This window comes from Eptesicus fuscus, chromosome 16, assembly GCF_027574615.1.
Source record: "Eptesicus fuscus isolate TK198812 chromosome 16, DD_ASM_mEF_20220401, whole genome shotgun sequence".
Lineage (NCBI taxonomy): Eukaryota > Metazoa > Chordata > Mammalia > Chiroptera > Vespertilionidae > Eptesicus > Eptesicus fuscus.
The window spans coordinates 36,688,067-36,701,967 of NC_072488.1; the positions used below are offsets into that span (position 1 = coordinate 36,688,067).

Consider the following 13,901-nt stretch of genomic DNA (forward strand, 5'->3'; position numbering starts at 1 on the left):
TGTGGCCTTCCCTGTTCATTAATTATCAAGTTAGTTACTTTTGCCCTAGCTGGTTTGGCTCAGTGGTAGAGCATTGGCCTGTGGACTGAAGGGTCCTGGTTTCTATTCCATTCAAGGGCACATGCCTGGGTTGCAGGCTCGATCCCCAGTAGGGGGGTGTGCAGGAGGCAGCCAATCAATGATTCTCTCTCATCATTGATGTTTCTGTCTCTCCCTTTCCCTTCCTCTCTGAAATCAATATTAACATATATATGTGTGTGTATTATATATATAAAAAAAGTTTGTTACTTTTACTGATGGTGAGTTTGCTATTTTTATTGACAATGCTGCTGGATGGAGTTTTTCCAGTCTTAAGCTCCAAGTCAAGTCAGCTATTGGTTTTCACGAAGCCTGTCATCCTTTAGAAAAACTATAAGGTTTTGAACTAGCTTCGGGTGGTGGTAGGATGGGCGCAATCTCCTAGAACATCACAGATTGCCATATATCGTGTATTTCATATGATATAGATCCCATATAGATATCTATCACATATGATATATATGAAAAATGTGGTATCTTCAGAATTATTGCATAGAGTTGGGATCTTTAAGAGCAGCTGTATAAATTACAGACCAAGCTACAATTCCTGCCCACTTGCTTTGTAAATAAAGTTTTACTGTAACAGCCCATCTCATTTATATATATATTTTTTGTGGCTGTTACAAGTAGTTGTGAGAGTTTGTATGGCCTACAAACATAATATATTGCCTTTTACACAAAAAGTTTGCTGACCTTTGCTTCAGAGTATGGTCATCATCATCATATTATTATTTTCATTATAAGTAACACTATTACTTTATCTAGTGTTTTTAATTTCACATTTATCCTTATGTTTATTTTCTTAATAACCTAATGTGGCAAGCTGAATAGATATTAAATTATCATCAGATTTCAAAAACTAATGGCTAGCTTGCATAAGTATAACATACAAATTATAATTTACATTAAGTATTCAAAATTAATATCTTAATCTAATAATCTAACAGTCCTAAAATTTAACAACAGAATACAAACAATTCAATACATTAATTTTATTGTGGCCTTAAATAACATTAATTCTAACAGTATCTTTTCTAAGAACATTCACTTTTGCGTCCATCTTGCCTGCTCTTGCATGACCAAAATACTGCAAAGTCTTAGATGTGAGAAAACGCACATTTTTCCCTTTGACATTCTGAAATTTCATTTCTTAACTCTTAGTTTGCATTTAAACAGGGAATGTTTAAATTGTTAATATTAAATACTTTATGCAGCAATTTTCTTAGTTCAACGTATTTTACCTGCTAGAAGAGACATTCAGTGTTCTTTGTTGATTAATATGTTTGTGGATTGAACAAAAGGGAGAGAGTTTTTCTGGAAATGTGTCTTCTCCTTGACGTGTTAAAGATAGGCCAACAAATGCTTCATTTAGCATATCCCCTCTGTCTAAAGGCCCCAGGAGTTCTGTTAAAAAAATGATAAGACAGGAGTCAAATACAGATACAGTTGCTGCTAACTCCCTTATGAGTATGATTACAGGAAAGCTTTTATATGCCCCAATGAAACGTAAAAAAAAAAAAAAAAAAAAAATTAAAAAAATTGGCAATTTACTGTGTAGTGCACAGTGGAAAACCTATAGTCACACCCCTTATTACTTTTGTCATTCTGATATTTAGTTCAACCAGGGGTTTCTGATAATTGAATAATGAATGTTTTTTGAATTCACATTTAAAAAATTCATTTCTAACTTGACTTCATAGTGTATCTTTTGTTCTGAGGTGGGTCTCTTGCGGACAGCATATATATGGGTTGTTTTCTTATCCATTCAGCTACCCTATATCTTTTGATTGGAGCATATAATTTGTTCACATTTAAAGTGATTACTGATAGGTACATATTTATTAGCATTTTATTCTTTATACCTATCCCCTCTATTTGTTTTCCTTTTAAGGCCCTTTAACATTTCTTGCAATATTGGTTTGGTGGTAATGAACTTCTTTAGCTCATTTCTGTCTGGGAAGCTCTTTATTTTGCCTTCAATTTTAAATGATAGCCTTGCTATGAGTAAGTAGTCTTGGTTGTAGGTTCTTGCTTTTCATCACTTTGACTATTTCATGCCAATTCCTTCTGGCCTGAAATGTTTCTATTGAGAAGTCACCTGACAGTCTTATGGGAAGTCCTTTGTAGGTAACTATCATTCTCTTGCTGCTCTTAAGATTCTCTCCTTACCTTTAACCTTTGCAATTTTAATTATGATGTGTCTTGGTGTGGGCCTCTTTGGGTTCATCTTGTTTGGGACTCCCTGTGTTTCCTGGACTTATGTGACTTTTTCCTTTAACTAGGTTAGGAAAATTTTCAGTCATTGTTTCCTCAAGTAGGTTCTCAATCCCTAACCCTCATTTACATATTTCAGAGGCACAAATGGAAGTCCAAACAACCTAGATGCACACTTATGGGTGCTACTTTCCATTGTCATATACTCATGTGTTAGACCCAAAGAGGATATTTTTTCACTACAATGATTGTGAAAAGTGAAACAAGCACCCAGCTGGTGTGGCTCAGCAGTTGAGCATCGACCCAGGAACCAAAAGGTCATGGGTTTGATTCCCAGTCAGGGCACATGCCTGGGTTCTGGGCTTAATCCCCAGTAGGGGTTATGCAGGAGGCAGCCAATTGATGGTTTTTCTCTCTCATCATTGATGTTTCTATCTCTCTGTCCCTCTTCCTTCCTCTCTCTTAAAAAAATATTAATAAAAAACGTATTTTAAAAAAGTGAAGCAAGCATCCTTTTTTTGTGAATCTGTTAGAAGTGGGTTGGCTTGCATTCATATTTGCAATTATGAAATCCATCCTACATAATGAAGGATTAATGTCGAGATTTTTTCCCATGCAAATGTAAGTACTTTCTCATATGTGTGTATATGAATGTATATATACAGGGTGTCCCCAAAAATGTATATACACTTTGAATAATTATTAGTTCCAATGGTTTAAATCTGAAAAGAAAGAAACATCAATTGAACTATTAGCTGTTAAGTGTGTATACATTTTTTGGGACACTCTATATATCTGTAAGTTTCTTCTTGCCTTTCCATTGTTAGTGCATAAATCAATGGCATAGTATAGCCCAATACTACATCATAGACAATAAATAACCGAGTGAACTGGCTTGGTGCCATCACTGAATAATGTGGTACTAACACTTAAGTATCTAACATTGTTATATATTGTGTGAATAAGAATTCTTTCATCATCTTGAGCTCTGGAAAACCATAAGAAATGGTTTTCCATGTCTGGTCACTTTATACTCTGCTGGAATTGAATTTAATGCAGTGAAGCTGGGTTTGGAGATTGTATCTGTTTTGAATTCTATTTACTTGCATCTTTAATAAGTTTCTTTCTGGTAGCATTAACAGGACCTCCTTCATCATGAATATCACAGAGAGTTCTTTGAAGTAACTGGGATGGTGCTGCATTTGTTTCTTTTCTGCATGTCATTTTAACCTATTCAGTGTTTTCCTTACCACCCCATCAATATCAACACAGTGCTGATGTTTTCCTGTCACATCTTTAATGACTGTAATGTTATCCACATCCTAACTAGTTGTACATTGGGCAGTGCAGATTCTCCTCTCTTAGTACTTCTATTCCTACCTCTGTTAAAGGAATGAAAATGGTAACAAAAACCATTGTGATGTAGCACTGGCTTTTTTTTGTGTGTGTGTGAGTATCCTACTTCTGCCATATTCCGCCATGATTTTCAAGTAAAGATGTTATATTGCCAAGCAAAAGAAGGGTTGCTGTTTTTCTTTTGTAGCCATCTGCCCAATGGTTGCTGGTTTATTGATAGGGGAAACCTCACTAATGTCTGATGGATTTGACATCCAGTTAGGCAGGACTGGATCAGCCAGTAGGTGGAACCAGCCAAGGGTGTGGTGGTCCCTGCCAACTGGCAGGTAAGTGTGGAGGTCACATCCACTAAAACCCTCTCCAATAATGTCCAGATGCTCCCTGCCTTCTACTGCAATTATTTCTCTGTAGGACATTGATTCAAGGGAAACATCATCCATTAACCCTGGGTGATGGGATGTTTAATAGATACCCACATAACCCCTCATTGTGGTTGTTATACCTGACTGCTATGTGGCAGGAGAGCCACACCCGTTCTCACTCCTGAACAAATAGGATGGTCTGTAAAATGTTTACATCAACACGTTCACCATCCCTTTTACTTGGCAGCTTGACCTAGTTCCTTCTTCCAAATTCCACCCTTATTGAATGACCCAGACATATCCCACCAAATGCAGTGACATATTAATACACCATGCATTGTGAGATCCCATCCTCGACTTGTCATCCCCTATGCATTTCTCTAACTGTAGGATTCTTGCTATGAAGTATGCATAGCAATATAAATCCTTCTCTTCTGCAGTATTTGAATCCAGACCTATCTACCTAACCCCATGTGCCATTACCAGCTAGGCTACCAAGGAAAGAAGGGGTATTATTGGCAATACAGCCACAACTATTGGATTATTGAACTAATAAAACATATTTTTTTTATTGGAGAGAGAGAGAGAGAGATCTGTTGTTACACCTTTTTATGCATTCATTGGTTGATTCTTGTTATGTGCCTTGATTGGGGATCGAACCCACAACCTTCACTATCAGGACTATGCTCCAACCAACTGAGCTAACCAGCCAGGGCCATGGTGGTATTTTTAATGTACTAATTTTGTAAACCAAAAGCATAAACAAACACTATGAGCTGTTTGAACCCAGAGGTGTTTTCTAAGCGTGGGCATCTTTGACAGCGCCAAATCTCCAGTACCATTTGGCATGAACCAAATATGCTCACGAATGTTTTTGATAGGGACAAATTTCAAAGACCTTTTGGTGTGGACCAAATGTCTCAATGGACAGTTTGGACAGGACCAAATGTCTGCTAATCTCTATTAAGGAGCAAAAGAATCGAGGTTCATATCTGGTATGTCTGGCTCAAAGCCAATACGGTTCCATTTCTTCAAACAGCCCAAAGAAAAAGAAGTGAGCTAAGAGAACTTACTGCTTTTATACATTTGTCTTCTGAAATAAATGGCACTATTTCCCTGGTGATCTTATACATTATTCTTTAAATCTAGCTATTCTTTTGTTGGCCTTGTGCATTCTAAGGAGATATCCTTTCCAGTCTAAAATCTCCAAAGGATTTTCAGGGTAAAACACATTTCAAGATATGCAATCACATGGAAGAATGAAAATCTTTTATAATATTGTTTGCAAAAATGACAGCTCTACTTAACAGAAGCCATTAAAATATTTACAAAGTAGCAGCTGCTCTTGTAAAAAAAAATATGGCTTTTTGGAGGCATAAAAATAAACAAGTTGATAAGTACAAGATAAGCCATTTGTCGGCTTCTTTGTGTACACAGCACAATATATAAAAAATTCTGATATTTACAGAGCAATTATTATATAAAGCCTTTTTAAGTTAAAAGGACACAGACTCTGTGAGAACTGTTTACAAGAATTCTTCATACTGATCTTTTAAACAATTTAGGAAGCCCCCAAACATAATTTTTTAAGAGATGTTAGGTTTTAGATGTGTTTTTTAAAAATAAGTTTTGTTCTTAAAAATAATTTTACATTTTATATATGTATGTATAAAATTCTCTCCCTATTTGCGTTCTTCATTGAACTAGAATTTCAGCCAGCGGTCTTATGAAAATAATTACAAATCATAGGAAACAGATCAAGAAAACCAAAATGGTTAAAAGTAACTGAACATTTGCATTTTTATTACCAGTCTGACATTCTGTAGATAAACTGAGTGGCTGACTTTGTCTTTTTAAAAACAAATCATTTAAAAAAGCAAACATTTATTAAAAATCTGTATTGTTGGTAATTTTTATTAGTTTTCTCAAAAGAGAGCAATGATATGCAATTATTACAACCCTAGATTATTTACGAAGAATGTGAAAAATATAAGAAAGTGGCTTTTGGCAAAATCTTGACAGTTACATGGAAGAGTGACTTTGGACATGTTCTTGTGATATGAGCTTGCTCATTTTATTTAATGACTTCTACTTACTGGCAAGAGAATTATATGGAAAGAAAAATCTTCTGGTAATGGTTTCTAAATCTGTGATACACTATTAATAGCTTGAGAAAACTACACATTATAATTTCATTATTAAATTTTCTTTTTTTTAAAATTTCTTTATTGATTAAGGTATCACATATTTGTCCTCGTACCCCCATTCCCATCCCACACCCCTCCCCACACATGCCCCCACCCCCCTGTTGTCCTTAATCGCCGGTTAGGCTCATATGCCTGCACACAAGTCCTTTGGTTGATCTCCCCCTTTACCCCCACCCTTCCCTACCCTCCCCCCGAGGCCCGACAGTCTGATCCATGCCTCCTTGTTTCTGGGTCTGTTCTTGTTCATCAGTCTATGTTGTCATTATTAAATTTTCAATTTTATCCCAAACCTTTAAGAATATTTTGAGAATATTTTCCCTCCCTTCAAGTTCATTTTTTTCTTATACCTCCAAAAACAATATTTTCCATGCTGTCCTTAAGGAAAATAATATTTTTCTATCTTTTAGAAACTGAAAAAGGCATGAGATTATTATGATAATGGGAGAAAGTGTTGGGATGCTCAATTATCAACAGCAAGTCAAAGTAAGAAAGAACAGGGAAAAAGAGCCAAATGGTTAACAGGGGTCAGCGTAAGCAACTTTTAGGGTTAATGTTAAGGGGTTCTACACGGCTAGTCTCAGTCATTTCAAAGTGTTGATATGATCTTTATGAAAGTCATGCCTTCCAGTGTAAGAAATACAGAATACATTGTGTTGAACAGTTATGTTTTCATTAGAAAATATGTAAGCACAAACAGAAAAAGTATGCACATTATTGATAATGTGTTATCACAGTGTTTTATGAATAAAAGTTTGCCTGTAGCACTGGGTTTCTCTTGTTATGTTTTGAGAGCTTTGATATATGTCTTCAATGGAAATGACAACTCATTATTTGGGGAGATGTAAATATAATTGACCGTTGTACAACTCAAGTTTGAACTGCACGGGTCCATCTATATGTGGATATTTTTTTAATAAACAATGGTTGGCTCTCCATGTCCATGTGGGTTTTGCATCTGCAAATTTAACCAACTGGGGATCAAAAATGGTATTTTCCATTTGTGGTTGGGAATCAGCAGAAGCTAAGGATTGACTGTATGCACTGTTCTATGCCATTTTATATTAGGGACTTGATCATCTGTGTATATTGTTATCCATGGGAGTTCTGGAACCAGTTCCCTGCATATACCAAGGGCCAACGGTAGTTAATTTTGGGGGGTATCAAAAGTTATATGTGAATTTTCAACTGCATGGGAATTGGTGCCCCTAATCCCCATGTTATTTAAAAGGCTATATATATATATACTAGCGTTCCCGTTGCAGGAAAAATCCTGCAATAGGGTTTCCTGCTGCACTCTACCCCGCCCCGCCTCCGTTCCTCCTTTGTCCCCCGGCCTGCCTTCTCCGCCAGCCCACCCCCTCTCCTCCCTTGTCCCCCGGCCCACCTTCTCCGCCAGCCCGCCCCGCTCTCCTTCCTTCGCCCCCGGCCCCGCCTCCGCTCCTCCCTTCTCCTCCCCCCCGGCTTGCTTGCTTCTCCGCAGCTTTGCTCCCTTCTGCAGCTCTTGGCTTCTTTCTACGCTGTCTTGATATGCAAATTAGCCGCCATCTTTGTTGGGGTAATTTGCATACTTGTCCTGATTGGTTGGCAGGCGTGGCTTGGCTGGTGGGCGTGGCTTGGGCATAGCGAAGGTATGGTCAATTTGCATATTTGTCTATTATTAGGTAGGATATATATATCAGGGTGTCTTTGGGTTAGATTTCTAGAAATGCGAGTTCCATAACTGTTACATCTTCATTGTGAATTGTATCTTTCAGCATTATGAAGTTACCTTCTTTGTCGCTCTTTTTGGTCTGAATTCTCTTATCAGATTTCTAGTGTGAACTCTATTTCCTTTTTTAAAAAAATATATATTTTTGATTTCAAAGGAAGGGAGAGGGAGAGAGAGGTAGAAAAATCAATAGAGAGAATCACTGATTAGCTACCTCTTGCACACCCCCTACTGGGGATCGAGCCTCCAACCTAGGCATGTGCCCTTGACTGGAATTGAACCTGGGACCCTTCAGTCCATAGGCCAACGCTCTATCCACTAGGCCAGTGGTTGGCAAACTCATTAGTCAACAGAGCCAAATATCAACAGTACAACGACTGAAATTTCTTTTGAGAACCAAATTTTTTAAACTTAAACTTCTTCAAAATAGACTCACACAGGCCGTGGTATTTTGTGGAAGAGCCACACTCAAGGAGCCAAAGAGCCGCATGTGGCTCGCGAGCCGCAGTTTGCTGACCACGGCCCTAGGCCAAACCAGCTAGGGAAAACTCTGTTTTTTTTTTAATTTGTATTTGTCCACATCTGTATTTATCTTTTTATTTTAATATTTCTAGATCACTCTCCTTCTCCCTCCAGCCCTCCCTTCTCTTCTTGACTGTGTGTGTCTATCTATCTTGCACGCATCATAGTGTTGGGTTTTGCTTTGTTAGCTAATCTGAACTTTTTCTTTTTATGAGTTAAATTCACTCACATTTTAATCTTTATGTTCATCCTCAGATTTGTCATCTTGTTTCATTGCATTCACACAGAGTCTATGTTGTCTGACTTATTTAATATGCATATATAAACTTTTAATAGTAAATTTTCTATTTATTCCAATAGTTTTATATCTACACCTTTATAAATTATTCTCGACACTTGTTTTAGGGGAGCACTGTCTGTTGGTTCCCTACTGTGAGCAATATGGGAATTAGCTACTTGTCCATTTTTCCCTTTATCCCTCTCCACTGTCAGATTTGAAGTAGTATTTCTCTTATTTCCAGCCAATACCAATAAGGCAATCATTGTACTTATTCTGCTTTTATTCTACTCTTCTCATTCACCCCACACTTTTTGATAATTGTACTATGTCACTGTCTCTATTATAACTATCATTTTTAAAAAATAGTGAAAAAATACATGACAATCATTTCACCATTTTCAAGTAGAGTCAGTCCACCATTTAAGATGGTTCAAGTTATGATTTCTCGACTTGACAATGGAACGAAAGTGATACTCCATCAATAGGTAGACTAAGTTATGATATTTGGTAGATTATAGATGTATCAAATGCAACATTAATATTTCAACTAATTACAATATTTTCAACTAAGATGGGTTTATTGGGCTGTAACCCTTTTATAAGTCAAGGAGCATATGTATATAGTTCAGTACTGTTAGCATATTCACATTGTTGTGCAATCTAGAACTTTTTCACCCAGGTAAACTGAAACTCTATACTCACTAATGCCACTGCCCTTCCATCCCCCTAGCAACTACTTTACTACTTTCTGTTTGACTGCCTTCAATATTTCGTTATGAGTAGAGTCATACAGAATTTGTACTTTGTGACTGGTCTCATTATTTAGTTTCATAGGTTGATATATTTATAATGGTCACCTTATGTAGATGTCATCAGTCATTTTGGTTGCTGAATCTCTTTCTCTAGATCTCACAGTAAAGGCTCATGGGAATAATAGGTTGTTTTGGCTGAATATAAAATATTTGGTTCACATTTTCTTTTCTTATCTTAAATATATACTGGAAAAAATTATTGCTATCAAAAATGATCATAATCTTATTTCCTGGAATAAAGTGTTAAAAAAGTGATCGTAATCTGATTTTATTTCCTTTATCAGTACTTAGTCTTTTTGTCTGAATGCACAAAGGATTCTTTTGTTTGTTTTCTTTAAAGTCCAAGAATTTCCTTAATATATGTCTTGATATAGAAAATCTCGGGCTAATGTGCTATGCCCTTTCATTTTGCAGTTTAAAGTTTCTTCATTTCAGGAAAATTTTCTTTAGAGTTTTTTAGAATTTATTCTATTGTATTGCTTTGGTTATTCTTTTTAGGAACTCTTATTATACATATTTTGGATCTTCTTTGCCTATTATCTCTATCTAGTACTTTCTCTTCAGGTTGTTTTTTAAAATCTTTTCCTCACTTTTTTCAGATTCAATACATTTTATTCAAAATACTCTTTATTATTGAAGTATAATTGATATAGCATTATATTTATTTCAGATGTATAATGTAATATTTGATATTTATATTACAAAATGATCACTACAATAAGTCTAGTTAATATCCATAGTCTACATAGTTAAACTATTTTTTCTTGTGATGAGACCTTTCAAGATCCACTCTCCTATCTGATTTCAAACATGCAATACAGTATTACTAAGTATAGTCAACATGCTGTACATTATATCCCATGACTTACTCATTTTGTAACTGGAAATTTATACCTTTGACCCCATTATCCTCACTCCTTTCCCCTCCCCCAGCCTACTTAGGCAATACCAATCTGTTCTCTATATCGATGAGCTCATTTTCATTTTTTTTAAAAATTTCTACAATAAGTGAGATCATTTAGTATCTATCTTTTTCTGTCTGACTTCAGTTATCATAGTACCCTCAATCTATCCCTGTTGTCGCAAATGGCAATATTTCATTCTTTTTTTGTGTGGCTGAATAATATTGCATTATATGTATATAAAAATAGAGAAATATGCAAATTAGCCAGGATGCCGTAACATCATGACCAAACAGCAGAGACCTGAGGCTGCCTGGTGCCTGGCCAGGGGCGAGGGACCTCGGGCCGCACCCCCTGCCCTCTGGGGCTTGATAGGGACCTCAGGCTGTGCCTCCCACCCCTGGCCCAAGAGACCTCAGGCTGTGCCCCCTCCCCCAGAGGACCTCAGGCCACGCCCCTCACCCAGCAGGGCTTGACAGGGGACCTCAGGCCACGCCCCCCACCCCAGCACCAGGCCGGGAGACCTCAGGCCGTGCCTCCCACCCGGCAGGGCTTGATGGGGACCTCAGGCCGTGCCTTCTGCCCCAGTGCCAGGCTGGGGGAACTCAGGCTGCGCCCCGCCCAGAGGGGCTTGACAGGGGTGGGGCCAGCTGGGTCTGGGGGTGGGGGTGATACCTTATTGTGGTTTTGATTTGCATTTCCCTGATGATCAGTGATGTTGAGCACATTTTCATATACCTGTTGGCCGGGTCTGGGTCTCCTGTGTTTTCGAAGCATGTGTGGGTGGTGGGAAGGGACTTGACTCTAGGTCCCAGTCTAGTGCCCCAGACTCTGACAGGAGGAAGATTTTCATATACATTTTACTAATTTTCTTTCATCTCTGGCACTTCTTTTATAGAGAAAGGACAAATAGCAATATTAAAATATTTCTTCTAGCCCTAACTGGTTTGGCTCAGTAGACAGAGCGTCAGCCTGTGGACTGAAAGGTCCCAGGTTCGATTCTGGTCAAGGGCATGTACCTTGGTTGTGGGCACATCCCCAGTAGGAGGTGGGCAGGAGGCAGGTGATTGATGTTTCTCTCTCATCAATATTTCTAACTCTATCCCTTCAGTCTGCAGGCCAACACTCTACCCACTGAGCCAAACCAGCTAGGGTGCAAATATTTTTTTTAAGCGAGTGCCTTTGTTTCTTTCAGATAAATTCTCAGAAGTGGATTTATTGGATCATATGGCAGTTCTATTTTAAATACTTTTAGGAACCATCATACTGTTTTCCATAGTGGCCACACCAATTTACATTCCCATCAACAATGTAGAAGGGTTCCTTCCCTTCTTCACATCCTTGCCAACATTTGTTATTTCTTATTTGTTTGTTTTTTCTTTATAATAGCCATTTTCTCAGGTGTGGGATGATACCTTATTGTGGTTTTGATTTGCATTTCCCTGATGATCAGTGATGTTGAGCACATTTTCATGTACCTCTTGGCCATCTGCATGACTTCTTTGGGAAAATTTCTATTCAGATCCTCTGCCAATTTATTAATTGGATTGTGTGTTTTTTTCCCATTGAGTTGTATGAGTTCTTTCTTTATTTCAGGTATTAACCTCTTATCAAATATATGATTTGCAGATATTTTCTCCTGATCTGCAGGTTACCTTTTCATTTTGTTGATGGTTTCCTTCATTTACTTTTTATTTTCAAGTAATTCCTCCTTTAAATTCTATAGTTATCATAAGGCATTGTGTTTTTGGTCTTGTGATCCTTCTAGTTTGACCTTCATCTCTGAAATTATTTTCCTCTCTTTTTAAAAATTATTTTCTTTGTTCTTTCATCTTTAAAAAATCTTACTCCTCTAATCACCACATTTGTTAGTTTCTCTAATACTGATTTATGTTGTTCTTTCATAACTGCTATCACTACTAATTTATTTAAGCTTATTTTAGAATATTAGGGTTTGTTTTAATCTGTGGTAATGCCAATTTGTAGTTTTTTCACTCTTTGTAGGGAAATTATTCTTCTGTTTTTTAACAGTAACTATGTAGTTAATTTTTTAATGAGAAATTGGGTTTCCTATACATTTAAGATGGCAGAATGGGCCAAGATGACTTTATCTTCATAGAACTGGAGCACATGAGTCTGTTGTGTTATCAAGTAGCAAAAAATATGGTTTCCTATTGTCTTAGTCCATTCTGGCTGCTATATCAAGATACCCCAGGCTGTATTGCTGATAAATTCTAGGAATTTATTTCTTACAGTTCTGGAGGCTGAAAGTCCAATAGGGTATCAGTATGGTCATGTCCTGGTGAAGGCCCTCTTCTAGGTTGAAGACTGTTGACTTCTCACTGTCCTCATGTGGTGCACGAGGGTGAAGGATCTCTCTGGACCCTGTTATATAAAGGCAGTAATCCCACTCATTAGGGCCCCCACTGGTGATCTAATCACCTTCCAAAGGCCCCATCCTGGTACCATCACCTCAGGGGTTACCATTTCAATGTTTGTATTTTGGGGGGACACAAATATTCAGACCATAGCATCCATATTCTTCCCTTCGATTTCAACTTTCTTTTTCCTGTGGCCTAATTGTGCCTGTTATGCTGAATTTGGGCTCTACTCCCACTGTTTCTTCTCAGTTTGGGAAATTTATCTAAAAATGGTTGATTTGTTAGTTTTAAACATTTTTGTAGGACCCAGAATCTAGTCCATTCCAGCACCTCCATACCTTCCCACAATTCTATTGTATCCACAAATTATAACCATCAGTGACATCTCCCGTTTCTGGTACTGTTCTGAGAATGGCCCTGCAAAATTATTCAGTAATTGAGTTCTCCATTTCTCAGGCCCCCCCCCCCCCCCCGCAAAAAAAAGGCCCCTTATTGTTCCTCTGCTTCTCCCATTAATTTTTTTATTATGTGTGCACGTGCGTGTGTATGTCTCCCCACTTTTCTAGTCTATATTCATAATGAAAATCATTAAGTGAGCTTTCGCTCTTCTGCTCCATCAGTGGTTTCTGTCCTCTGTGAGCTTTACTTAGGACACCCGCATTACCATTTCACAGGTGTACAATACCAGTTCAACTCCCTAATTGTCAATGTATCTGGAGTGGGTTGTGTCTGGCTAGTGTGACTGGGTGGTTAAAGCCAGAAGCAAGAGCCCCTTTGGCTTGTGAAAAAAAAACACACAGTGAGAGTATTGCTATTTCACAGGTGGCCCATAAGGCTGCCCCACTCCCACCCTTTTAACCCTTTGCACTCGCTTGCTTTTTTCTCGATTCCTTTATTCTACTCGGGATTTAATTTTTTAAATACCCCAGATTTTACAAAGCGCGGCAGTAGAATAAAAAACTGGAGTTTCTTTTCGTGCAAACTTATTTATTTGGATTTTTTTATATTTCAAATTATTGATACATTCAAAGAGTAATTTTAATCTCGACATCCGAGTGCAAAAGGTTAAGGCAGGGATG

General features: G+C 37.6%; 1 protein-coding gene across 4 annotated transcripts in view; it reads right to left on the minus strand.

The window, feature by feature from the left end:
• Positions 1–13,901, minus strand: part of WDPCP (WD repeat containing planar cell polarity effector) — a 261,553-nt gene that overhangs the window by 24,775 nt on the left and 222,877 nt on the right. For all 4 annotated transcript variants that reach the window (XM_028154524.2, XM_054727870.1, XM_054727868.1 and 1 more), the window contains exon 15: positions 1,320–1,482. In XM_028154524.2, the coding sequence (XP_028010325.2) occupies positions 1,320–1,482 (163 nt within the window). The remainder of the gene's footprint in view (positions 1–1,319; positions 1,483–13,901) is intronic.